The sequence below is a fragment of the Bos indicus genome, chromosome 16 (genome assembly GCF_029378745.1).
Source record: "Bos indicus isolate NIAB-ARS_2022 breed Sahiwal x Tharparkar chromosome 16, NIAB-ARS_B.indTharparkar_mat_pri_1.0, whole genome shotgun sequence".
Classification (NCBI taxonomy): domain Eukaryota; kingdom Metazoa; phylum Chordata; class Mammalia; order Artiodactyla; family Bovidae; genus Bos; species Bos indicus.
Genome location: NC_091775.1, coordinates 71,923,517 through 71,951,323, shown reverse-complemented (window position 1 = coordinate 71,951,323; position 27,807 = coordinate 71,923,517). Strand labels below are relative to the sequence as shown.

Here is a 27,807-nt window from a genome sequence, read left to right as displayed (position 1 = left end):
CACATCCATAGATGACTACTGGAAAAACCATAGCTTTGACTAGACGGACCTTTGTTGGCAAAGTAATGTCTTGCTTTTTAATATGCTGTCTAGGTTGGTCATAACTTTTCTTCCAAGAAGCAAGCTTTCATGGCTGCCGTCACCATCTGCAGTGATTTTGGAGCCCCCAAAAATAAAGTCTGACACTGTTTCCACTGTTTCCCCATCTATTTGCCATAAAGTGATGGGACCAGATGCCATGATCTTCATTTTCTGAATGTAGAGTTTTAAGCCAACTTTTTCACTCTCCTCTTTCACTTTCATCAAGAGGCTCTTTAGTTCCTCTTTGCTTTCTGCCATAAGGGTGGTGTCATCTGCATATCTGAGGTTATTGATATTTCTCCCGGCAGTCTTGATTCCAGCTGTGCTTCGTCCAGCCCAGCATTTCACATGATGTACTCTGCATACAAGTTAAATAAGGAGGGCGACAATATTCAGCCTTGTTGGACTCCTTTCCCGATCTTGAGCCAGACTGTTGTTCCATGTCCAGTTCTAACTGTTGCTTCTTGACCTGCATACAGATTTCTCAGGAGGCAGGTAATGTGGTCTGGTATTCCCATTTCCTTAAGAATTTTCCACAGTTGGCTTGCTTCAACTTAATCCAGCCCCACACCCTGCCACACTCACCTTCCTTAAATGCCCGCTTCATTCCTTACTGTTCTGTTCTAATTCCTTTAAATACTGCTGCTCCCTAGAGAAAGCCCAAACCGCCAATGCTGAAACCCCAGCCCCAGTCTGACCCAGCCAGGCTTTCCTACCTCACCTCCCTCTGCTTCTCTCATCAAGCCTGTCCAACCACTGTGCTTCCTACTGATTCTGAAATGTCCTATTTTCATTTCCACCGCTATGTGCTTGCACATGCCACCCCTCCTCCCCGCCAGCCCTTCTTTTCCACCCATACATCACCCTCGGATTAATCCCACTTCCTTCAGCAACTAGCCCTTGCTCATTCATTCCTGAAGCCCCTGTCTCTAGCATTTCTTTGGCCTTCGTTCACTCATTCATTCAAGTTGGCTTAGATACGATGCTTTCCTGCTCTAAATCCCCACCTCCCTCTCCCAGAGCACCTAGAGAGGGCCAGGCTACTAAGCACTGGAATTACAGTGAGAGTAGAGGGGACAAGCCTTCGTGCCTCCCAGAACTCCGGGGCAGGCCCAAGGGGCTGACGCAACTGAAGAATTACAGTCAGTAAATGCGCCCTCTCAGCTGTGCTACATGCTACAAAAGAAGAGTAATGAACGCTAGGAAAGCAGGCAACAGGGAGAAACGGACCCCTTTCGGTTGTTCAGGGTAGGCTCTGTAGAAGGAGGGTTATGTTCTTCTCGGGGTAACCTGCCTTCTCTCTCCACATGAGCTTCTCTCTCCATGAGCTCTTGGAAGCAGGCCATGTCTCACTCCCCTTCTTTGTGGTTTTGGCATTTGGCGCAAAGATGAAGGAGTCCGTGAGTGACTCTGGCGGATGTCAGGCAGGCGTTTGGGACAAGAAAGCCCCTCATCCAGGAACAACTGAGCCAGAGTCAGAATACATTCAGAGAGACAGGCCTGGGTTCATCGGGAGCCCTGCCATTCATTCAGCCGGAGCACGGTACTCCTCTGTGCCCCTGGTTTGTCTATCAACTGGGACTAAACATCTCCCCCAGAAAGTGGCTAGGAGGATTATAAGGTAGTGATAGAGTCTGTAGAGAAAGCCCCACCCAGGCCTGGTACAGGAAAGCACCTAGCCAGCATGGCTGTCGTCATCAGTACCATTAGTTTTACTACCGTGAGGGGACTCAGAGGCATGCCACGAGCTCGGAAAGTTGTACCCCACATCGTCAAAGTCACTACTGAGACCCGCTGAAGGGACTTCTGAGCACCGGACTGTCTACGGTCTAAACAGGACACATATCCAGCAGAGTTCCCCAAAATCAGGGAAGGCTCTTGCTGGCCAACAAACTACCCAAAATCCGTTCTGCCTGGTGGCTGGCTTCCTGCTCTGACTCATCTCAGGCTTTGAGGCCCCAGGAATCTGAGGCAGAAAGAGAGGCTGCTAAGGTTGAAGGTCATCATGGCCATGTCTTCATTTGCCTGGCATTTATCTCTGAAAGGAAGCACAACAGGAAACTTCGTCTTTCCAAGCCTGGCCTCCATCCTCTTCCTGCTGCCTCCATCCATCCTCTTCTGCCTCGGGGCAAGAGGGCCGTTCGGGGTGCAACAGGCAAAATAATGACCCACCACAGGTGTCCACGTCCTCAAGCTTGGAGCCTATAAGTATGTCAATTACAGGGCAAAGGTGGGATTATAGTTGCTGATTATCTGACCTTAAAACGGGGAAATGGGACTCTCCATTCAGGGGCTGAGTCCACCTGCCAATGCAAGGGAAATGGGTTCAATCTCTGGTCCAGGAAGAACCCGCATGCCTTGGAGCAACTGAGCCTGTGCGCCACAACTACTGAAGCCCATGTGCTCTGGGGCCCGTGAGGCACCAACTACGAAAGCTCATGCACCTAGAGCCTGTGCTAAAAAACAGGAGAAGCCACCGCAGAGAAGCCTAAGCCTGTCAGCGCAACAAAGAGTAGCCCCTACTGCCACAATGAGACCAAGTCCACATGCAGCAACAAACACCCAGCACAACCCAAATACACAGATAACCGATTCAAAACAGACAACAACAGGGAAATGATTCTGGATTACCTGGATGGGCCCAGTATAATCACAAGGGCTCTTTAAACATGGAAGGAGGAGGCAGAAGTCAGTGTCAGAACGAGCAGATCTGAGAAAGACCTGAAGGTGGAAGAAGGGACATGAGCTGAGAAAGGCAGGCAGCCTTGAGACGCTGGAAAAGGCACTAAAATAGATTCTTCGCTGGAGCCTCCAGAAAGGAATTGAGGCCTGCTGACACTTTAACTTTAGCCCAGGGGAGACTCGTTTTGGACTTCTGACCTCCAGGACTGTCAGATAATAAACCTGAGCTGTTTTACGTCACTAAGTTTGTGGTAATTTGTTACATAAAAGTTAGAAACGAATACACAAGGCTTTCAAAACCTTCTCCCTAGGACCTCAGGGCATTGTCTCCCTCGGAGGCAATGTCCAGAGTCAGAGTCGGCGCAGTCCTGCCACAACCTTTAGCACATTGGAATTTAATAGAAGGATGCGTAAGCTATTTTTTTAAAAAATCACAGGTGCAGTAGAAAGTATCTGGGGTCAGACAGAGCCTGATGCAGTCAGTCTGCAGGCCAGCTTCAAGATTCTCCCACAATGCACTTAATCTCCCTGAGCCTTAGGGCCTCAAGTGGAATCAAGAGGATGACCGCCTCACAGGGCTGTCATGAGAATTAGATGGGCCGTGGGGATGACAGAGCCTGGCCCAGGGGAAGTAGTCAGTAAATGTTAGCCGCCCTTCCTGCCTCCTTCCTTCTACAAAGTCTTCTCTAAGGATTAGGCACAGTCACAGAATTTCCGATCCCATCCCCACCCCTCCAAATATGGGAGTCTAGAAGAGCAGAACCCCACCTCCCTCAATCCACCCAAGAAGCTGGAGTCAGGCAGGACTCCACTCACTCACTCACTCAGGCATTCATTTGACAAATCCTTATTGCACGGCCAGGGCTGAGTGGGGAAGCAAAAGGGACTGGTCTCTACCTTGGTGGGGTTTATAGTCTAGTAGACTACACAGACATTAACCCAACAGTCAGGCAAACTCTTACACCATTCCATCAGCGACAGTTGCAAGCCAGAGACGCGAGGCTACCAGTGACAGTGGACATGATCTAGCCAGGCAGTCAGACAAGGCTTTGCAGGAAAAAAAGAGTGAGCTGACAGCTGAAAGATGATTATGCATTAACTAAATGACAGACAGAAGAGAACTCCAGGCAGAGGAATAAAACAACAGAAAAGCCTGGAGCGAGGCCTGAAGAAAAACGCCAGCAGGGTCAAGGGGCAGTGAAAACGGGGAAGCGGGGAAGGAAGGAAAAAAGAATGACTCTCGGGTCCAACTGGGTGGTGATGGCATTGTCCCTGGAAACAGGAAACACTGGGAGAGGGTCAAGCTGGCAGTGGGGAAAACATGAGGTCAATTTTGGACATGTGGAGTTTGGGGGAACTTTAGGACATCCAGGCAGAGCCATCATCTGGGAATCAGGGTACACAGCATATGTAAAAAGGTACCTCTGGGCCAGAGATAAAACCACAGCAGACACGTGTGTGCAAACAATGACTGAAGCAGGGGAGGGGGCCTGGGCGAGGCCACCCACCAGAGACTGAGAGAAGGGGGCCTCTGACAAACAGTTAACACCCAAGAGCGGGAGGGTGACTACAAAAGAGGCTGCAAGGAGTGGTCTGAGAAGTACTGTGTCACGTTATGGAAGCTAAGGGAGCAGAGTGTAGGCAGGAGGAAGAGGTGGTGGAGGTACCAGACGTTGTCACTGCCAGGCCCTGCAGGATGCCACCTTACTGATGGGACCAGCTAGCTGGGCAACAAAACTGGAGAGGCCTCTTGTCGGAGATGTGAGCTTACCAGATAATCTCCCAGAGGGCCCTGGGAAGTGACCCAGGTATCAGAGGCTCAACTGCCAACAGCTTCCCAGGGAAAAAGAAACAGAAAAGCAGAGATGCAAAGTCCCTGCCATTGCATCCAATATGTATGGCCGCAAAATGACGGTGACACTGGAGATCCAACACCGGGCAGGACTACCCCTCTGACACAGGTGTCCGGCTGGACTGGGGCCTGCAGCCGCAGCAATGGCTCAGCACTGGTCACGTCCACCCCCAGTGCTGAATCCACTCACCTGGTAAGATCCCTGGACCATGGACCTTGACCGTCTCCTTGTCCCGCTCGTCCGCCTGCTCTGAGTTCTCAACCACCTGATCCAACTCCTCACTCAGCTAAAGGGAGGAACAAAGAGCACAAAGAAGTCAGCTACATCAGCTTTGCCTTTCTAGACTAAAATAAGAAAGCAGAGGCTGCTTCTCAATTATCACCAAAAAAAAAAAAATCATACATCGCAGGGTATGTGCATGCGTGCACGTGAAGTCGCTTCAGTCCTGTCTGACTCTTTGCAACCCCATGGACGAGCTCCTCTGTCCATGGGATTTTCCAGGCAAGAATACTGCAGTAGGTTGCCAGGCCCTCTGCTAGGGTACCTTCCCAACCCAGGGATTGAACCGTGTCTCTTTACGTCTCCTGAATACCCAGGAATAGAACCGTGTCTCTTTAGGTCTCCTGAACGGGGCAGGTGGGTTCTTTACCACTAATGCCACCGGGGAAGCCCATGATGCAGGGTATGTTATACCAGCTCTACAGATGAACACAACCAAGTTCAGGAATTTCAAATAACTTCTTATATGTTAGTCTTCCAGGGCTACCATAACAAAGCACCACAAACTAGCTGGCTGAAAACAACAGGAATTTATCCCCTCATAGTTATGGAGGCTAGCAAGCTGAAGTCAAGGTGACGGCAGGGCTGGTTCCTTCTGAAGGCTGTGACGGAGAACTTCTTCCATGCCTCTCTTCTAGCTCCAGGTAATGCCAGCAATTCCTCGTGCTCCTTGGCTTTTAGACACACCCACTCTCCAAACTGTCTCCATCTTTATATGGAGTCTGTGTCTCCACACAGTCATCCTTCTAATAAGAACACCAAGCAGGCTGAGTTAGGGCCTTTCTCCAGTACAACCTCGTCTTAACTAAGTACATCTGCAATAACCCTCTTTCCAAATAAGGTCATTCTCTGAGGTGCTGGGGGTGAGGACGTCAATGTATCTCTTCAGGGAACACAATTCAACTCACAAGACTTTCCATGGCCACAGAGACAGGAGCCAAATCCAAGTTAGTCTAGTTCCAAAACCCACGCTCTTAATCACTTTCCGGAAGAGGAGGAAATGCAAGCTTAGCGTCTGCTGAGGCACAGGATGGAACAGTGAAGTCGGTATCAGAGCTAAAGTTCACCAACTCAGGCTGCAAATACAGAACAATGTAGGGAGGGTAGGCCACCCCAGAGACAGGTGCTAATTAGCAGCCTAATGCAGGCAACCTCCACCTTACTTCCTCAGTGTTCTCACCTGTCAAATGGGGACAATGATACAGTGATAACCGACAAGGTTCCACAGTATTAAGGAGAAGAGCAAGAAACAGCAAGACCAGAGTGTCTCACTCCAGGTAGCAGCCAGCAATCCCCTGGACTGGAAGGGTGGGGGCAGGGATAGATTGTCGCAGTATTTTCTTAGGTTCCCAGTGTCAACACTCAAGGTCTCAAGATTTTTTCTTTTTTTTTAAAATATTTTTCTCATTTTTTCAAAAATAATTTTACTTCTTTATTTCTGGCTGTGCTGGGACTTCACTGCTGCTCAGGCTTTTTCTGTAGTTGAAACAAGTGGGGGCTCTCTCTAGTGGCGCATGGGCTTCTCATCGCAGTGGCTTTTCTTGTTCCAGATTACAGGCTCCAGGCGCACTGGCTCAGCAGTTGCAGCGCGCGGGCTTAGCTGCTCCATGGCATGCGGGATCCTCCCAGACCAAGGATCGAACCTGTGTCTCCTGCATTGGCACGTGGATTCTTAACTTCTGGACCACCAGGGAAGTCCCTCAAGACATTTTCATTAAAAATTCATCTCTAGGAGACTTGAGCTAAAATACAGCTCTTACGTACCTAATACTCTTCCATCTCCTCCTCCATGCCTGCCCTTTTAGAATCAGGGAAAACTTCTAATTTAAAGCCTTCCAAGCCCAAAAGAAAAGGAAAACCAGTAAGTGAAAGAGGGCTAGAAGCTTAAAGAAGATACCACGAGACCCAGGCCCCCAGTGGGAACACAGACCAAGAGAGCCCCAGGGCTCTCACTGGCCAAAGGAAAAGGGAGGTACAAGTCCTGGAAAGGCCCAGCACTCTCAGATCCAAGCTTCACAAAGGTTCAGCCTATAACCCTAGCAGGCTCCTAACCCAGCTCCCCTCCTGACTACCTGAAGCCATAATAAACCCACCTTCTTGCCTGGCCCTGGCCAAGTTCTCTAGCATGACGCCTGCAAGAAAGAGTCAGGAGGCCTCCTTCTTCTGAAGGTGAGAGACAGGACCTCCAGAATGGGCCACTGAGGAAGCCAAGGGGAGGGGTCCTTCCAGTGTCTCCCACCATGGGGAACCAGAAACTGAATCCACCCTTGGCCTTGACCCTGCAAGCAGGATAACTGCCTATGTTTTAGCAAACGTGTCAGGAGCCCTGCTTGAGAAGAGGACGGTGGAGTTTACATGCAGATGATGAGAGACAGGGTCCTGTAAACCAAGACCCCAGTGCTTCCCAGAAGCAGGAGCTGCCCACATCCTGTTAATAAGAACTAGCATTCACTGAGGGACCACTACTGCCAGGCACTAAGCTAAGCACCCTACATACCAACTCAGCTAATCCTCACAGCCCCATGAGATAAGGACTACCATTACCTTCATTTTACAAATGAACTGGAGGCTCAGAGAAGTGACTTGACAAAAGTCACACAAATGGCAGGAGGCAAGGCAAGGAAAGGAACTCAGACTTTTTGCCTTAAAAGTCCTAGTATTTGGGGATTCCCTGGTGGCTCAGTGGGTGGTGCCAATGCACGGGTACAACCCCTGGCTGGAGAAGATTCCACATGCCAAGGAACAACTAAGCCCGTGCACAACTGCTGAGCCTGTGCTCTAGAGCCCAGGAGCTGCAACCACTGAGCCTACACGGCCTAGAGCCTGTGCTCCGCAATGAGAGGCCCCCGCAATGAGAAGCCTGTGTACTGCAACGAACAGCAGCCCCCACTCACCGCGACTAGAGAAAGCCCGCACAGCAATGACCCGGCAGAAAAGAAATCAAAAAAAAGTTAAAGTCGTGGTATTTATCCGTTATGCTCTATTCCCTATAAACCTGAAAACTTGCAGAGTCAGGAAAAGACACAACTTATTCCCCAGGATTCCTCCACTGCCGTGGGTACAGAATCTAGGGGCCACAAAATCCCAAGCACTGGCTAAAATCCAACAGGCTCCTTTGGGATAAAGGAAATGGTAGGAGAAACACAGAAATTTGTCCCCAAAGTCAGATTCTAGCTCGGATCCTGCATTAAAAAATGGCAAACCTCGGGTAAATATATCATCTCTTTTCAACTTGACTTCCCTTTCTACTATAGGGCGAAGCCATCTGCTTTACAGACTCCACACAGTATCATTTACAAAGGGTGAAATGTACATGAGTATTGATCAGTGTTGCTCAAGGCAGCAGCCGCTCAAATGAGAGACTGACAGAAACTTCAGACTAGCCTGGAAAGTCAGACCGCATGGAGCACGTGAGATTTGAGATCCCTCCTTGTAAAATAAGGGAATTTTAACCAAAGGACTTGAAGAAGCAGTGTGAGCACAAGCATAGCAGGGGCACATTTTGAAATGGTGTTTCCAGTGTGGTCAGAACCTAGGTGGGTGAGGAGATGATGACAGGATTCGGCTGCAGGGCTGTCAGAGCTTGCTAGGAAGTCTGGACTGTTCTGCGCAGACCAGGGGCAGCATCAGGTGTATGTACAAAGGGATGCTCTGGAATCAGGGTAGTGAAGTGAAAGTCGCTCAGTCGTGTCCGACTCTGTGACCCCACGGACCATACAGTCCATGGAATTCTCCAGGCCAGAATACTGGAGTGAGTAGTCGTTCCCTCCCCCAGGGCATCTTCCCAACCCAGGGATCGAACCCAGGTCTCCCACATTGCAGGCAGATTCTTTACCAGCTGAGCCACAAGGGAAGCCCAGGATCAAGGTAGGACCCTGAACAAATGTGTACAGCATGGGAGACACCAAACAGGGAGAGGTGATCAGGGCAGAATTAGGGACTCAAACCTGAGGATGTAAGCTGTCTGAACTTGCCAAGAGATGGGGGCACGGTGAGGGGCACAGGGGAGGCGAGAGCACCGGAGATGACCAGGGTTTGGGACCCTCGAGGAGGAACAGGAAAGCTGGAGTCAGGAGGAGAAGCTGGTCTGGGGAAAGAGCTGGAACCGCTCGTCGGTAGCTCAGGACAGGCAAGAAAAGAGACAAAGAACTGGAAAGTGAGAGTTACAGTCGTGGGAGGAGGTGAAACGGGGGAGAGAAACGGAGCGGAGCGAGAAGCAGCTCTGTGGGAGAAAGCACACTTTCAAAGCTTGCTAGCCATCCAGACGGGCTGTGATAATCGCTACCGCTAGCAGCTGAGGGGCCACGAGGCCCTGGGCGTGGAGGTGGGCTGCCGCCCAGCGCGCCTCTGCTCCGGCCGGGGAGAAAGAAGGGCGCGGGTGCTTCCACTTGTTGCAAAAAACCCCACGGTCCTCGAGACGACCCGGGGTGCTGCCCGGCGGGCCGCGCTGCCGCCCGGGTCCGGACGAGGCTTTTAATCAGTCACGGGCTGGTTACGGGTCGCGGCTCCGGAGCCCCGGGGCTCCATCCTTCGGCCCAGCCACGGCCGCGTCCGGAGGAGGCTCCGCGCCCCGCTTCCTTCCTGCTCCGCCGCAGCTCGGCACGCGGGGGGACCCCTCCCCCGACCGCTCCTCGGCGGCGCGCTCTGCCCACCCGGACGCCCCCTACCCCGGGCACCCCAGAAAACGCCCGGACCCCCGAGACCCGCTCCGCCTCGCGGCAAACTGTGCTGTAGCACCCTCCCCGCCACTGCCGTGCGTGTACCTCTTGGTAAGATGTGGAGAGCTCCTGGCGGATCATGGCCCTGACCGGAGCGAAGGCACACCTGAGCCCGCTCGAGTTCGCGAGAGGCAGCTCCCCGAGAACGGCCGCCGCAGCCCCGAGATCCGCCGGCTCTCGGCGGCAACGCGAAACCTGTTCGGAGGGAGGAGCGGCTTCGGGACCAAGGCGGGGGCCGCACTCGGCGCATGCGCCTCGCGCCCCACGGCGCCGGGGCCGCAAAAGGCCTGCTGGAAAATGTAGTTCTGGGCGCGGGACGGTTCCATTCAGTGGCTCAGTCGTGTCCGACTCTTTGCGACCCCATCGACCGCAGCACGCCAGGCCTCCCTGTCCATCACTAGCTCCTAGAGTTTACCCAAACTCATGTCCATTGAGTTGGTGATGCCATCCAACCATCTCATCCTCTGTCGTCCCTTCTCCTCCTGCCTTCAATCTCTCCCAGCTTCAGGGTCTTTTCCAATGAGTCAGCTCTTCGCATCAGGTGGCCAAAGTATTGGAGTTTCAGCTTCAGCATCAGTCCTTCCAATGAATATTCAGGACTGATTTCCTTTAGGATTGACTGGTTTGATTTCCTTGCAGTCCAAGGGACTCTCAAGAGTCTTTCTTCTCCAACACCACAGTTCAAAAGCATCAATTCTTCGGCTCTTAGCTTTCTTTATAATCCAACTCTCACATCTGTACATGACTACTGGAAAAACTATAACTTTGACTAGACGAACCTTTGTTGGCAAAGTAATGTCTCTGCTTTTTAATAAAGCAGGTTGGTCATAACTTTTTTTCCAAGGAGCAAGCGTCTTTTAATTTCCTAGCTGCAGTCACTATCTGGAATGATTTTGGAGCCCCCCAAAATAAAGTCTGTCACTGTTTCCATTGTTTCCCCATCTATTTGCCATGAAGTGATGGAACCAGATGCAGGGACCGCGCTCCACTTTCCTCGGACAGCGAAGCCTGGGGGTTACCCAGAGCCACGTGTTCACCAGGGCGTTAGATGCACGTGCTTTCCTCATCTCTTACTTCCTCTCTTTATTGGAGGGGGAAGGACGGAGAAGATGAGTGTCAAGTGGAACGAGGGGGCCAAGTCAGAGGGGTAGGAGATCCTAATCTATAATTGCAAGAGGAAGCCTGGCCTGGTGCTTTATAACTGTTGTAAATATCTGCAGAGCAATTTGTTACCGAGCAAGTTCATGGCCATTACACCTTTTATCCCGCGAGGAACCCCATGAGGGCATTTTTCTTTCTGTTTTACAGATGAGGAAACGGAGGTACCTTGTTTCAGAAAGGACTGGGAGAAGGCCATGAACAAATGAAGGTTATTTAACGCAGGAACAAGAGACAGACCCAGTTCTTTCATTATTCCTGGGTCAAACCCTTGGAGTTAGAACCTCTCGATTCTCATCCTGGCTCTCTGCCCCTCTCCCACAGGTCTGAGCTGTCCTCAGTTCGCCTTAGAATGCAACTGCTAAATGCTACCTGCTTCCTAGATCCTTCTTTGAACCAAAGTAGGTCATGCAGCAAAACCCAAAGGTGCTGTTTGCAGCAGCAAAAGCCTCCTGCCCTGAATGTGGTGTAAAACTGGGTGTTTGCCCTGTAGCCGGGCGGACTCACATCTTTCCCTCCTCCCACTGCCGCAACAGCTGTTCTGTGTGGTGCCCTGGGCTGCTCAGTGGTGCAGCAGATAGAGGTTGCTTATGCCTTGGTGAATGCTTGCTCTGTGTTCCGAGCAGCTGCAACTCTACAGACCCCTGCACGCAGCCACTCAGGGCCTCTTCCCTCCTCAGTGGCAACCACCGTAGCACCAGCCACATCAGAGTGCCCTGAATCTCCAGAGTGTTCCTAGTGAGGCCTCCACCACCTCTTCTGACCACTCCAACCCAGCCTAGGCCCTCTCAGTTCAGTTCAGTCGCTCAGTTGTGTCTGACTCTTTGAGACCCATGGACTGCAGCACGCCAGGCTTCCCTGTCTATCACTAATTCCCCTCTCACATCATTAAATGGGACAATATATATAGCACCTAACACATAGTAAGCAATCAGCAAAAACGTGCTAAGTTTATGAATGGAACACTTATTCCAGCCATTTCATTTAACAGTTGCTTACCAAAACAAACAGACAATAATAAACAACTCATTAAATGCCCTATATTACTACAAGGGCGGTTGATAGAACAAGTCATGCAATCATAGAAATTTAGAACTAGAAGGAACCAGAGAAGTCTAGTTCAGCCTTATCATTTCTCTCTACTCTGTTGGTATGACCAAATTGGGAAATGATGGGTTCCTGCATTTGAAGGAGATACTGATTAGTACAATATTTGACATGGTTTAAATACAGTGTGGTCAGCACTGGGATATAGACATGAATAGGGTACTCCAGAGTCCTTGCTCTCCTGGCTCTTCCATGCTAGAGTGGAGAAACAGGCTGTGTGCATGTAAATGGAATTTTCTATCCTTAAATGTCCCTGAGTCCTCTCCTTCCATTTCCATATGAGCACACACCAATCAGGTTTTTATGTTCTCCACTCCGCTGAGAGGGTGCTGTTTAAGGTTTGACCTCTGAATTGTCAAATCAGATGGCCATTTTCCCATCCTCCTCTCTCTTGATCTATCGACTACATTGGCCTAGCTCTTCCTCCCTCCTCCTTGTACACTTTCTTCCTCTGGCTTCAGGACACCACGTACTCCCATTCTGCCTCCCACCTCACTTGCTGCTCCTTCTCCAGACTCCTTTTTGCTGATTTCTCCTCATCCCCTCAACTCTACAGGGTGGCCTTCCTCAAGCTAGGTCTTTGATCTTTCTTCTTACTCCCGAGGAACTAATAAAGTGGTCTCTTGTAGTCTCATGGCTTGAATTACCACCTATATCCTGCAAATTCCTGTTATGGGTTGAAGAGCGTTCCCCCAGAAGGTACATGGAAGTCCTAACCCCTGGTATCCCAGAATGTAACCTTACTTGGAAAAAGGATTGTGGCAGATGTCATTAGTCAAGACGAGGTCATGCTGAGCAAGGCAATCCCTTCATCTATTATAACCCGTGACCTTACAAGAAGATGGAAGAGGATATTAAGATACGCACACCAGGAGAATGCCTGATGCAGCTATAGTCCATGGTGAGCTGTAATTCACCTGCTGGTGCATGGTTCAGGAGGCCAGGCTCCATCCTTAGCCTGGCAATGGGCAATATTCCGAGGATTGCCAGCCACCACCAGAGGCTAAGAAGAGGCAATTAAGGATTCTGTCTAGAGTCTTGGAGGGAGCATGACCTAGCTTACACCTTGGAGGGAGCATGACCTAGCTTACACCTTGATTTTGGACTTCTAGCCTCCAGAAGGAAAAGGCAATGGCACCCCTACTCTTGCCTGGAAAATCCCATGGATGGAGGAGGCTGGCAGGCTGCAGTCCATGGGGTCGTGAAGCGTAGGACACGACTGAGCGACTTCACTTTCACTTTTCACTTTCGTGCATTGGAGAAGGAAATGGCAACCCACTCCAGTGTTCTTGCCTGGAGAATCCCAGGGACGGGGGAGCCTGGTGGGCTGCCATCTGTGGGGTCGCACAGAGTCGAACACGACTGAAGTGACTTAGCAGCAGCAGCGGCAGCCTCCAGAATCGTGATAGGATATATTTCTGTTATTTAAGCAGCCAAGTCTGTGGCATTTTGATATAGCAGCCTTAGGAATAGAGCACAATTCTAGTGTGAATTTTGTATTCCAAATGAATTCAAATGCATATCTCCAGCCTCCAGCTCTCCCCTGAGCCCAGGCTCACCCATCCGGGTGCCTAAGCAACTTCTCCACTGGATGTCCACCTGGCAACAGCAGAGGGTAGCTGTGACCAAACTGCCTGGTTCTAAGTCTTGGTTCTGCCACTTACTGAATGGGAACTTTATTTAATCTCTCTGTGCATCCATTACCTGCCATGAAAAATAGGAATATTACTACCTATCCCTACAGCTCTGAGAGGATTAACTGAGTCATCGGTTGTAAAGTGCTTGGAACGCCACCAGGCACACTGTAAGGATCCGGTGTAGTAGTATCAGTGGTTACTGCAGGCTTTAAGTGGAACTACTGATCTTCCTATCCCAAACCCACTCCCCTCTCAGGCTTCCTCAGTGTCGTAAACTCCATCTTCCCATTTGCTTTGGTGAAATCTGGAGTCATCCTTGTTTGTTTTCTTCCTCTTACACTCCACATCTAAATCAGCAAATCCTGCTGACTCTACTGTATTCAGAATCTGGCCCCTTTTCATCACCTCTATCATCACCATCATGGTACAAACCACCAGCATTTCTCGTAGGTTACTTTCAGTTGCCTCCTAGCTGGTCCTCTCTATTTCCACCCTGGCTACAACCATGGCCAACTCCCAACACAGCAGTCAGGGAGAGCCTGCTAGACAAAGGCAGATCATGTCACTCCTCTGTTTCGCCTCCTCCAAAGCCAGAGTCCTGACAGGGACCTATCAGGCACTATAGGATCTGTCCTGCAATGCCTACCTTGTCTGTTTTTCCTCCCCTCACTCTCTCTCTCCTTACCTTAACATGCTGAGCATAAGAGACTTGTAGTGGCTGTTCCCTGTTCTGGGACTGCTCTAATCCTGGGAGTTCTATGACTCACTTCCTCACTGCCTTCAGGTCTTTCTCCCAATATCTCCTTACCTATATCAGTATCACCTCCTCTGAGCATCCTGTTAAAACAGCAAACCCCACTGCCAGCTCATCCCCCTACACGGCTTTAAATTTTGCCCTAGTATGTACCACCTTCTGAGTTTCTTATATTGGGTTTGAAAATTTGAATATTTCCTGCTATATCAGTAAACAAGAATGCAAGGATATCATAGTCATCAGCCATTCCAGCTCTCCCAAATGAGCCAGTGAGTCCTAAGGGAACTCAGGAAAGAGAAGAGTGTCTGCCATCTAGCAGCCATCACACTGCAGCCTCTTCCTACGATAAACCTTGAGGAAAGAAAGCATAGGATGTGAGAATACCGAAACTGGCCCCAGATAGCTGAGGAGCATATGAAAGGAATGATTTCAGTGAGCCCAGATCTTGCATCTTCCCATACACAGAAAAGAGCTATATTCCTTAATTGGCTTTCTTTAATTAACAATCATCTTTTGATGTTCACTCCCTGCCCTTTGTTGCAAAACTTCCACATAACCTGGCTCCTCCCCTCGCCTCCTCAAAGCAGCTATCCCAGAGTCACTTGAGATGCTATCTCCTGGGCTGGAAGTCCTAAAAAGTCCCACCGAATAAAACATAACTCTCAACTTTTAGGTTGTGAGTACTTTTAAGTCGACAGGATTTTTCTGTAGCAGATTCCAGAAAAAAAAAAAACCCGTACGAACTTTTTGGCCACCAATATTTTCAGCCTCCTTGTACTGTTTCAGCTCCTTGAAGATGAGGTGCTTATGTGTTTGGCTCATTTCTGTATCCCAGGGCCTCTGACAAGGATATGATTGGCAGTTGCTGGTACCCAGAGTAGTTGAATAAAGAAATGAACAAAGTAATTTCACATAGTGACCAGACCTCTAAATAAAGGAAAAGAGAATATGAGATAGCATAGCGAGTGCCAGGGCGGCTGTGGGAGGAGGCGCTGATCATGGGGAGTCCAGAAAGGCCTCAAGACGGTAGATTCCTGTGAGTTGAGACTTGGGTGACAAGAGGGTCATGATGACCTGCGCCCCAGGCCCATGAGGACTTGTACCCAAGTACAGAGGCCCAGGCTGGGATCCAAACAGAAGGTGATGTGGCTGGAGGGGGCTGATGGAGGGGCCCTTAGGAGACAGTCGGATGGCTGCAGGAAGGAAGCCGATTCTGACTCTGTGTTGGAAACTGTTTCTTTGACATGCTTTTCGTTGCTTTTGTTATTATAATTATACTTCCTGGCTTTCCTCCCTGCCCCCCACCCCCCCACCTGGCCTGACTGTAAACTAAAGCGCCTTTGTTCAGCTCCTGGAGTGACGGTTTGTCCCTGCCCACCTGTGAATCGAAGAGATTAACACACCTCTTCCAAAGGCTGGCCATTCCCCTGGAGATGTTTTGCAAGACTGTAGACCCTTTCACTTTACTTCCCCACTGCCTCTCCCTCTTTGCTCTGCCTTTTGACTTTAGTTCCTCATTGCTTCTTTCTGTTAGGTAGTTAGAATAGAAAACAGGAGTCCAAAACGGCGGTGGCTAAAAGACAAGGAAGGGAAAAGCCTGCAAAAATAGAGCAAAGGAAGGTCAAAGGAAGGTCTGAGGACCTGAGTGAGGACTTCAGGTAGAACAGCACTCCTGGCTAAGCCCAATTTGCATAGTGCAGGCCCAGGAGGAAGAAAATGACATATAAAAAGAGCCAAAGGGCTCTCTCTCTCCCCCTTCCCCCACCGCCCCCCTCCCTCACCCCACGTGCCTGCGCTCTTTCTCTCTCTCTCTCTCTCTCTTACTCTCTCTCCTGCGCACTGGGGCATTCTCTTCGCGTCTTTGGATCGACGTGCCCTCACGCCTCAAAGATGGATTTTCCTGCTATTATCTAAATAAAATACAGATGTAACACAGAGCTGTAACACTGATTTGTCTAAGAGCTATAACACAGTCTGTTCGAGACCTGAGAGCTATAACACGGACTGTCCAAGACCTGAGAGCTGTGACACGCCAAGGAGAGCTTTAATGTCCGTCACCCCAAATCTTTGTTGTGACAAGACAGAACCGAGCAGCATACACTAGCCTGACATTTCTCTCTGATCTACAAAAGAACCTGGCATCCAGACCCCAATAAGATGGTTATCTTGAGGTGCTAGCCTGCCATCTTCTCGGTCTGCTGGCTCCCTGATTAAAGTCTCTTCCATGCCTCAACCTCTGGTCTCTCAGATTCACTGGCCTGTCGTGCGGCCAGCCAAGAGAGCTTGGACTTAGTAACAAGATGAGCAGGTAGAAGCCAGGTTGGTGGAGGCTGGGTTGGGCTGATCCTGGGCTTGTTTGCTCTCAGATCCCATTCTTGCGTCTCCTGCTCTGGGTTACAGGGACAGGTCCTGAAGGCTGGGTTTCCACTGGGCTCAGCCAAGAGGAAGCTCTGCTGGAAGCCTGAAGCAGAACTGGACAAACGGGAAGCCAGGGTTTTTCTCTCCTTTGTGCTCTGCCCCAGCAGCTTCCCTTCCACAGCTCTAGGCCCGATGCAAACGTTGTGTGTGTGTGTGTGTGTATGTGTGTGGTTCTAGCTTCAATCAGGTGACCCAGGCTCCTAAGCTCTAAAACACTCCCGATGTTACCAATCTTCCTGTTTTGCTAATCTCTGGGCTCCCTCAGGGTTGCTTCTTAGCCTCTTCCATCACCTATATAACCAACTCCCTACAGTACAGCCGTAGTTTCTGTTTTCCTTGAAGGTAACTGGCTGATTCATTTGGGAAAACAAATCTGGGTTCAAGTAGAAATCTCTTCAATCTGGAAAGAGCAATCAGGAGGATGCCTGGAGAAATCCAAGGGCGTGTGAACACGCTATTCCATTATAGACTCACACTCAGCGTCTCTGGGACGGGGAAGCTATATCTGACCAGTAGATATTATAGGCAGTTCCTTGGGCCCAAAGCAGTTCCTAACAATACAATTATAGGGAGAGAAAAGGGCTCAAGCAGAGATGCTGCACCCTGTATGCCAAGGAACAGGATGCATCAGGAAAGGGGTGATATTCTAGGCTTAGCAGGGCCTCTTCTAACCCGGAGACCTGGTGACACGGTGTAACATGGATATTGCACAGCTTACACAGCTTTTCACATCTGTATCACTTTTAGTTTCAGCACAGTCCTATCTAGGAGGTAGGCTGGTATGTTACTGATGTGGAAATTAAGATTCAGATGGTTTGTGGACAGGTCCTGTTTAGATTGCTCTGTAATCAAAGCCCACTCTTGAAGAAGTACAGGGCTGAGAACTTGGTACAATCACGGAAGGGAAGTATAGACTGGTGGTCAGGGGCAGACTCGGGGACATAGGGCCTGTGCTTGAATCTTGGCTCTTCCACCTACTGTGTGACACTGAGCAAGGCACTTAAGGTCTGTGCAGTTCAGTTTCATCATTTGCAAAATGGGTGATAATAACAGCTCTTACTTACTACGTGGAATGGGATTCCCTCGTAGCTCAGTTGGTAAAGAATCTGCCTGCAATGCAGGAAACCCTGGTTTGATTCCTGGATCTGGAAGATGCCCTGGAGAAGAAAATGGCAACCCACTCTAGTATTCTTGCCTGAGAAATCCCATGGACAGTGGAGCCTCACAGAGTTACTGCTGCTGCTGCTAAGTCACTTCAGTCGTGTCCAACTCTGTGTGACTCCATAGACAGCAGCCCACCAGGGTCCCCCATCCCTGGGATTCTCCAGGCAAGAACACTGGAGTGGGTTGCCATTTCCTTCTCCAATGCATGAAAGTGAAAAGTGAAAGCGAAGTCGCTTAGTTGTGTCCGACCCTCAGCGGTCCCATGGACTGCAGCCTTCCAGGCTCCTCCGTCCATGGGATTTTCCAGGCAAGAGTACTGGAGTGGGGTGCCAGGAGCTAATACATGTAAAAGTGCTTAGTACACAGCAAGCCCATCTTTGGTGGCTGGTTCTTCCAACCACAAAATGTTGGCGAGCCTCAAGAACTCAGTCCTCGGTCCTGCCTCCTTTCAATCTACATGCCCTTCCTGATGATCTCATCCGTTTGGTGGCTTTAAATACAAACTAAATGCCAAGGGTTCCAAATTTTCTCTCTCTAGCCTGAGCTCTCCCTCCAATTCCAGACTCATACAGCCAACTGTCTATTTGATACTTCCACCTGGCTGTCTAAGTGTTCTCAGAGTGAACAAGCCTGATCTTGATCTTCACCCAAACCTGCTCCTCCTACTGTCTCTCCTTATCTCAGTAAGTGGAGACTCCATCCTTCAGCTGCCCAGGCCCAAACCCCTCAGGGTCATCCTTGGCTCCTCTCTGTCTCTTAGACCCCATGTCTCACCTGTCAGCAAATCCTGTGAGCCACACATGCAAAACAAATCCGTGATCCACCCACTTCTCATCACCTCCCTTGCTATGGACTGGGGCCAAAGCACCATCATCTCTCGCCTGGATTATAACAGTAGCTCCCACTTCTGTCTCTTCTCCACACAGAAGCCAAAGTCATTCCATGAACATTTTAACTCATTCCTCTGTTCCATTCACTCAGCCTAAAAGCCAAAGTCATTAAAAAAAAAAAAAAAAAAGCTGTGAAGCCTCACAAGATCTGCCCCTTGCCTCCAGCCCCCTGTACCCCCTTCCCCCCCAACCTCACTGCCTACCGTTCTCTCCTTGCTGTACCTCCAACAAGCAGGACACTCTCCTTGCTCAGCATTTCTGCAGTTTTCCCTTTGCAAGGATTGCTCCTCGCACGCCGAAGCTACCTCCCTCATTTCCCATAGTGCCTATGTGTGTTCCTCACTCAGTTGTGTCTGACTCTTTGCAACCCCATGGACTGTAGCCTGCCAGGCTCCTCTGTCCATGGAATTCTCCAGGTAAGAATACTGGAGTGGGTTGCCATTTCCTTGCCAGGGGATTTTCCCCACCCAGGGAGCAAACCGGGGTCTCCTGCACTGCAGGCGGATTCTTGGCTCAGAAGTTAAACCGTCTGCCTGCAATGCGGGAGACCAGGGTTGGATCCCTGGGTAGGGAAGATTCCCCTGTTGAAGAAAATGGCAACCCACTCCAGTATTCTTGCCTGGAGAATCCCATGGACGGAGGAGCCTGGTGGGTTACAGTCCACCGGGTCCTAACGAGTGGGACACGACTGAGCGACTTCACTTTCACTTTCTTTACCATCTGAGCATATTTCCTCTAGACGTTTATACAAATACTGTCTTCCTTGGGGCTTTCCCCCACAGCCTATTTAAAATTCCAGTTCCCAATGCTCCCTGTTCAGTTGCCTATTTTTTCCCCTCTGTAGCATTCATCACCACCTAACTGTACTCCTTTTGTCTATTCCACCCATAGAAGGTAGACTCCGTTGGGCGTGGATCTGCCTTCTTCAGCTATGTGTCTTCAGTGGCCTGGTATGTGGAAACCCCAAAAAGCATTTGCTGAATAAATTAATGAAGACATCCTTGCACAAACGTTAGCTATTATTATTCAGGTATGTCTTTGATGTGCCCCACCTTTGCAAAAATCCTTTGGAAACCCGAAATTTAAACACAACTGGGAAGAAAAAAAAATCAGCCCAAAGTAAAAATGAATTAAGAAAGTCGGGGTCCTAGGTTATAAATACATCTTCCTAGGTGTTGGAATGCTGGGCTGAGTCAACTCTGTAATCTTAACACAAGGGACTGTTGTGACACGTGCCACTCTTTGGCGAAATTTTCAGTCTGTAGTTTGTAGACCCCATCAACCCAGCTCCAAGTTTCCGGTCTCCGGGTCGGGGTGGGCGAGCGCGGGACGCCGCGCGCGGGAGGCACGTTGTCCGGCTCTAGGCTCCCGGCTCGCGGGCCTCCCGGCGCTGGGCCGGCGCGCGCGGGGCGGGGCTCCGGGGCCGCGGGGCGGGCGCGCTCGGGCTCCGCCGCCCAGGCCGCCCCTGGCCCGGCTCGGCGCGCTCACCATGGCGGGCCCCGCGCCCGGGCGGCGGCTGGTCGCGCTGGCCCTGATCGTGGCGCTGGCCGTGGGGCTCCCCACAGCCGGGGCCGGGCAGGCGCCGCGTCCCGCCGAGCGGGGTCCCCCGGTGCGGCTCTTCACGGAGGAGGAGCTGGCCCGCTACGGCGGGGAGGAGGTGAGCGCGGGCCCGGGGACTGGGCCGAGTCCGGCCAAGCGGAGATGGGGGCGGAGACCCCCGGGAGGCCGCGGCGCGCGGGAGAGATCTCCGGGTGCAAGGGAGCAGGCGCAGGCCTCGGGGGGCGCCCCCTCCCGGAGTCCTGGCCCCGAGCGGGGCGCGAGGCCTGCCCGGCCCTCTGTCCAGGCCTGATCGCCGCCTGGGGGCACGGGGAGGTCCCCAGCCGGCGGGGCGCCCATCTCCCCGCTTCCTGGGCCGAAACACCCACCCCGAGGCTCTCCCTCTCTCTTCCCTGGAGCTGTTTCCTTGAGACGCGTTTTGACTCGCAGTCAGTACAGGAAACGGAGAAACTTTTTTGTTTTCAGTGTGAGCATCAGTTGGGGACAGACACTTCTGCCTCCTCCGGGGAAGGGAGAGAGGGCAGCAAGGCCTATTCCCTGGGCTAGGCGGGCGTGGGGGCAGGCCCAGGGGTGCTCCAGTGTCTCCCTGCTCTTCTGTCTTCTGGCCTCCGTATCCCTGGACTCCTCAAACTGGTTTTTAGTACCTGTGCTCTTGGGGCTAGACCAGAACTGGGGGAGCCGGCAGAGGGGGAGATCGGAGGTTAGAAACAGAGATATCCCACCCTCCTCAGCCGGTCAGCACTCCAGGATACCGCTCACAGTCACCTGACCATTCTGGTTGGTGGGGCCCAGTGTGATGGTTGTGGAGCCTGGGAACAGAGTCCAACTCTGCCAAATTCTCTGAGTCCTTCTCATGAATCTCCAAATCTAGGGGTAATCCTAGGGACCCCCAGCACAGAACCCAAGGGAAGAAAGAGTTCTAAGTGGCGGTCATATCCAGCAGCCATGCCTAGGCTGCAAGATAAAGACCCTTGGTTTTTTATGCAGGTATTATTGATGGGTGCTCAGCTGCGGGAAGGAGAGAGGGAAACTTGAGATGGAAGCAGGTTAAGGGAAAAATTGTTTCCAGGTGTGGAGCCCAGAGGATGTCTGTAGTAAGAGGGGAAAGAGGCAGTTCAGTGCAGCTTGTGCTGAGGTTTGCCCTGGGTGGTTCTGGTTTATGTCTGTTGTCCCGGGATAATTATTAATAGCATCCCTTTTCACTCTCAGAAGTGTTAACTGTTTGTATAATGCTCATTAGAGCATTAGGCGTTTGAATCATATCTGGGTTTGAGTCCCTTTGAGCAAATAGCGAAAAATCTCAATTTTTTTTTTAAATCTGTGATACTTGTTATCAGTCAGGGTTCCACCAGAAACAGAACCAGTTAAAAAATTATATATATATGTATGTGTGTGTGTGTATATATATATATATATATATATATATATATATACTGGCTGCACCACGTGGCATGCATGATCTTAGTTCCCCAACCAGGGAGCAAATCCATGCCCCCTGCAGTGGAAGCTTGGATTCTTAACCACTGGACCACCAGGGAAATCCCTATATATATATTTATATATTTTAATTGCAAGAATTGGTTTATGTGATTGTGCAGGCTGGCTAGGTAAGTCTGAATTGAGTAGGTCAGGCTGTCAGAAGGGGCTGGCGAGAAACCTCTGGGCAGGAACAGATCCTGCAGTCCATTGGTGGTATATTTCTTCCTCCTCAGGGAAAACTCAAAGGCTCTTAAGGCCTTTCAACTGATAGCATCAGGCTCACCTCGATTATCCAGGATAATCTTCTGTACACAAAGCCAACAGTTGTAGATATTAATCGCATCTACATTAATACCTCTGTACAATACCTAGATAAGTGCTGAATAAGGATACTGTCACCAATCCAAATTGACACATAAAACTGGCCATCATACTGGCTATAATAAGAGTTTCTACTCTGTGTGGGGGTTTTGTGAGAATTAAATGAGATGGTGGTGTGCAAACTGCTTAGCTGAAGCCTGGAGTAGTCTTCGCGCAGTAAACCTTAGACAATCTTAGCTGCTATTAATATTATTTTTATTAGTTTATTATTAAAGATACAAACAAGAGGCAGTGTAACAGACCCGTAATCCTCTTACGCAGTTCAGAAATCGAAGAAAAGAAGCTTTGAAAAGCAGAAGGTTTTTTTTAATATCATTTGACAGCAAAACCCTGCCTGATCTGAACGCCTTTGGTAACGGAACCTTGTTGGAGCTACGCAAGTTTATTTATAGACTTTATTTATCCTACCTACGGCGCGGGAGACCTGGGTTCAATCCCTGGGTCAGGAAGATCCTCTGGAGAAGGAAATGGCAACCCACTCCAGTAGTCTTGCCTGGAAAATCCCATGGACGGAGGAGCGTAGTAGGCTACAGTCCACGGGGTCACAAAGAGTCGGACGCGACTGAGCGACTTCACTTCACTTCACCTAGTATGACTGTTCACCTTTATGCTTTACTGTGAAATACTGATATCCTTGATGACGGGGTGCTTCCTCAGACCCCCGTAGGTGTTCTGGTATGTGCCTCATGACACCTTTCTAAATCTGACAAGTTCTGAATTGCAAAACACATCTGATCCCCAAGAGTTTCTGCTGTGGGATTGTGGACCTTGTAAACAAGTCGCTCTGAAACACCTAGCGATGAGGTCTCATTTGTATGATAATCATTTTGGATGAACGCCAGGGCAGACCCTCCTGTCCCAGACTCTGCGGTGCACTTTGTGCTGAGAGCTCGGACCCCCAGCAGGGAGCTGCACAGAATCTTCGGTGGACGCTTCAGATTGGAGATCACAAAAGACAGGGGTCCCGGCTGCTGGGGTCTTTCACAGAACCTACTGTGTTCTAGGGGCTTCCCAAGTGGCGCTAGTGGTAAAGAACTGGCCTGCCAACGCAGGAAACACAAGAGATGTGGGTTCGATCCCTGGGTCAGAAAGATCCCCTGGAGGAGGGCATACAACCCTCTCCAGTATTCTTGCCTACAGAATCCTCATGGACAGAGGAGCCTGGTGGGCTACAGTTCAAAGGGACGCAGAGTCGGACACGACTGAAAAGACTTAGCATGTTCCATTTTTCTAGATTCCACATATATGTGTTAATATACAATATCTGTTTTTAACTTAAAATTCCTCCAGAGTCCTTACCTGTCACTTAGGAACTACATTTTATTTTCTGTCCTTCCTTTTGAATACCCACAAATATAGCAAACTGTAAAATGTAAAACCCATGGTTACAGCTGCGAGGAAACGGCATTGCTTGTATATTTCTAGCGCCATAGATGGCTTTTTGAAGGACAAACTGGTAAAATATAAAAAGTGATTATGTTGTTCATCTACTTGGGCCCCAGAATTCGATATAGTGAAATAGGCCTCCAGGAAATAGCTCAACAGATTAGAAAGTAACTTGAAAGGTATTCGTAATGCTGCCATTATGGTTCTAAGGAATTGGAAACCATCCAGATAAGCCAAAATGGGAGAATAGTAAACAGATACAGCATAACTAAAATACGACAGAGCTGTTTAAGTGACAGCTGTTTTGGTTATTTCAACACATGACAATGTTTGTATGAACTAATATTACCTATAAGAAGCAAAACATATCATAGATCATTTGCACTGATTACAGCCACGTGTGGTGAAAATGAAAGGAAATTTAAACCGATTTAAGTAACTTCAATATTCTTTTGAATTTTTATCTGAATTGAGCTGCTTTAGCTCCTGATTTTTCTTTAAAAGAAAGGTATTGCCGCAGACTTGTCATGAAGCTTCGTAACTTTTCCCAGGTTTTGTGAGTAGGCATGATTCTGCAGGTAGGGTCATGTGCTGGCTGAGGACTGACTGACAGCGGCTGCTTTGTACCTTCACCCACCGCCCCCTGCACTGCCCTTGATGGGAAGAGATGTTACTAACTTGAGCCAAAAGAGCAGGGCTCTCTGCTTCCTCCTCACACCTTCCCTCTTGTTTTCTAGGAAGATCAGCCCATCTACATGGCAGTCAAGGGGGTGGTGTTCGATGTCACTTCTGGAAAGGGTAAGTGGCTTGCTTTCATGTACCCTTACCTCTGGGGGGTGTGGTGGCCAAAGTGGGCGTTCTAGGAGTGAGGGAGCAGACGGAACACAGGCAAGTCCTTTCCCTCCAGAGTGAGTTCATAATTTTTTTTTTTTTTTTTCTTTTTGGCTGTGCTGTGTGGCCTGCAAAATCTCAAATCCCCGACCAGGGATCAAACCCTGGCTAGACTGCCCGGGAAGTCCCTGAGCTCATTGTCTTTGTCGGTGCTGTACTTCAGCAGTGTTTTTCTAATAATATCATGCTCCTGCTCAAAAGTCTTCTATGGCTCCCTGTTGCCTATAGAGTCAGAGTCAAAATGGATGATTTGCCTTAGTAAAAAAACCCTTTACTTAGCAAAGGGTTGAGATCATAGAACACTGTAGAACGTTTTAACGCCCTTTTGTGTTTTCTGTAATGGAAACTGTAGCTGATATCATGGAAGCTGTCTTGTAATGGTTCGTTGTTTATTTAATACCAAACCAAAGACGTATGGAAATAGCCTTGGCTTCCATGAGCATTTAGGCAGACAGGACATTCCTCTTGTTTACATTTTAGATATTTTTAAGAGATTGTTTTCATCTTATATTTTTAAAAAAAGTCACCTGTTGGCCCAGCATGTATGACTTATTCCATATTCTGAACTGTGGGACTCAAGCAGATGGCTGGGGTGGCTTGTTGGACTTCCCCTCCTCACTGCCGACCCTCCCCTCAGGCCGGAGTCTCTCCAGAACTTGGGGGGGGTGGTTCTCAGAAGCCCCCCACGCCCGCTCCTAGCTGCTCTGCGCACACCTGCTCATATCCTCTTCCGTCCTCCCCACTGCAGAGTTTTATGGACGAGGAGCCCCCTACAACGCCCTGACCGGGAAGGACTCCACCAGAGGGGTGGCCAAGATGTCCCTGGACCCTGCAGACCTCACCCATGACACCGTGAGCCAGATTTTGAGCCTCTGTCAGAGTGCCCCACCTCCTTGGCCATGGCCTTCCCCCTGACACACACCCTGGGCAATAGCAAAGCTTCCTAACTAGTCTGTGTACATTCCAGTCCATTCCGTGTGATGGCTGGTTGTTTTCTTAAAGTAGAGACCTCACTGTTAACACTCCTGCTCAAAAATCCTCCATGGCTCCCCACTGCCTGCAGAGTCAAGGCCAGACTCTTGGGCACTTGTGATCAAGCTCAGTGGTCCTCACAGTCTGGCTCCCGCCTGCCTTGGCAGTGCCATCCCCCTTACAGTCTGCCCCCCGCCTCCCCAAGCCCCTGGGTGCTTTGCTCTTCGTTTCTGAGACCTACTTCCCAAGCCACTCCTGGTTGCTCAGGGGATGAAGCAGAGGCTCCCCCATGCTCATATTTCTGTGAAGGAGACAACAGCCCTAACAAAGACCATTTCAGGGTCATCTCAGTCATCCTAACAGAAAGGCTGGCATTCATTCCAGTGTCACTCAGATGAGTCAAACTCTGGAGTGACAACATTACAGAAACAAATTAAGAAATTGTGGAGTGCGGAGGGTGTGCAGATCTGTAATGGGGGGAGGGTAGAGAGCAGTGGGAGTCATTCCGGGGAGGAGGTAGCTGCAGACCACACAGGGCGCCCCCCACACCACCTGGGAGCTCTCTGGACCCTTTCATCCCCACGTCAACCAAACCCCGCAACCTGATGTGGCCCCTGCTTCCCCCATCTCCTCCCCCCAACACTCCTGAGCACACAGGTTGGCCTCTTCAAAAGTCAGCTGTCCGCGATTTGATTTTCGAGAGATTTTTTTTCTCTTGCCTGAAGGATATGGGGAGAATAAAGCAGGGAGGAGGTGTGAGAGGCCAGGGCCAAGTCCAGTTCATTCATTCCCAACCCTGGGTTTCTCGGGCTTTTCTCCCCAAGACGGGCCTCACGGCCGAGGAGCTGGAATCCCTGGACGACGTCTTCACCAGAGTGTACAAAGCCAAATACCCGATCGTCGGCTACACGGCCCGAAGAATCCTCAATGAGGACGGCAGCCCCAACCTGGACTTCAAGCCTGAAGACCAGCCCCACTTTGACATAAAGGACGAGTTCTGATCGTCAGGAGTTTGGCCCTGGGAAGGCAAGGCGGGGAGACCCTCCAACGCAAGATCTCCTGCAAAACAGGCGTTCAGAGCCTCTGGTCACCACCGGCTCTGAACAGAGCACTCGACTCACCTGGAACGCTGAATGGCTCTCGTCACCCTTGGTCAAGTGTTCTGTTCACCCGGGTGTCCTGCCTGCACGCCAGCGGGGAGGTCATGGTGGCCGAGGGGGGACGCCTCCTAGGTGTCAGCGGGGGCTTCGTGGGCAGTGGAATTACAAGTGGCCTTTATATCTTCTTTATATTGTTCTATACTTGTCAGATTTTCTACTGTGGCCGTGTGTACTTTAAGCACCAAAATAAACTTCCTGTTTTTGCGAAAGGAGGATTCTTCCCTGCAGGGCATTTCTTGGAGCCTCATTAGCGCCACTTGTCTCTGCTGGCCGGCTTTCTGTCTGCCTGGCAAGCGAGGGGGCGAGGCAGCAGAGGCGTCCATGAGATGTGGCAGAAAGGGGGTGCATCAGGTGGAAGGGTGGAGAAGGGGAAGCTGAAACTGTTAGTTGCTCACTGGTGTCCAACTCTTTGCGACCCCACGGACTTGTCCCGCCAAGTTCCTCTGTCCATGGGATATTCCAGGCAAGAACCCTGGAGTGGATTGCCGTGCCCTTCTCCAGGGAATCTTCCCGACCCAGGGACTGAACCCAGGTCTCCCACATTGCAGATGTATACCTTATCATCTGAGCCACCAGGGAACAAGCCACAAGGGAGAAGGGGAAAGGGAGCTATTAAAGGGCCTGGCTCCTCGCCGCAACCAGGAGAGCGATGATGTGAACTGGCTTTAGCCCCACCTGCAGCTGGAAAGTGGTGAGGAGGGCGGGGGTTCCGTGTGTGCAGGGCCTGGCCTGGAGGTGATTCCAACAGCGGTGAAGAACAAGCAACACACTGAACTCAGCTCAGATTTCATAAGGAAAGACTCTTGAGGGCAGGATTTTTCCCTTAAGGGACTTTTGGCAGTGTCTGGAGCTGTTTTGAAATGTTTGGTTGTTAACAACTGTAGGATGCTATTGGTATCTAGTGTGTGGGGATGTTTTTAAACATCCTCAATGCACAGGACAGTGCCCAGAACAAAGCATTGCCTGGTCCAAAATGCCAGTTGTGCCCAGGTTGAGCAATTCTGCGTTAGACTCATCCTGGAAATTTTATAGCAGAGACGAATTTCTTTGACACAAAACTTTGTCTTTTATTAAAATAAATAGCACTTACCCATCAAAAGAGAATATTATACTAAACAGAAGACTCTCCGAGGGTGACTGTTGAAGATGCTGATTCCTGTATCCTACCCCCAAGGCTTAGCATTTAGTATTTCTGGGATGCCGCCTGGGAATTGCATTTGTAATGAGCTCCCTTAGAGAC

At 50.2% G+C, this 27,807-nt stretch overlaps 2 protein-coding genes across 5 annotated transcripts in view; one reads left to right on the top strand and one right to left on the bottom strand.

Moving 5' to 3' along the window:
- The window catches only part of PACC1 (proton activated chloride channel 1), a 35,503-nt gene extending 25,651 nt beyond the window's left edge, over positions 1-9,852 (bottom strand). The window contains exons 1-2 of one of the 4 annotated variants that reach the window (XM_070768625.1): positions 9,659-9,852; positions 4,806-4,902 (exon numbers count right to left, since the gene is read on the bottom strand). In XM_070768625.1, the coding sequence (XP_070624726.1) occupies positions 4,806-4,902; positions 9,659-9,694 (133 nt within the window). In that variant the 5' untranslated portion in view covers positions 9,695-9,852. Of the gene's footprint in view, positions 1-1,311; positions 2,117-2,712; positions 2,803-4,805; positions 4,903-9,658 lie in introns of those variants that run through there. The other 3 variants (XM_019976663.2, XM_070768623.1, XM_070768624.1) reach the window with 3 other exon arrangements.
- A 10,329-nt stretch (positions 9,853-20,181) lies between these two features.
- On the top strand, positions 20,182-26,776 carry NENF (neudesin neurotrophic factor). Its single transcript, XM_019976852.2, has 4 exons — positions 20,182-20,398; positions 24,282-24,342; positions 25,184-25,287; positions 26,232-26,776. Exons 1-4 carry the CDS (start codon positions 20,231-20,233, stop codon positions 26,406-26,408), a joined length of 510 nt encoding a protein of 169 aa, XP_019832411.2. The 5' UTR covers positions 20,182-20,230; the 3' UTR covers positions 26,409-26,776.
- Positions 26,777-27,807: the final 1,031 nt, after the last annotated feature.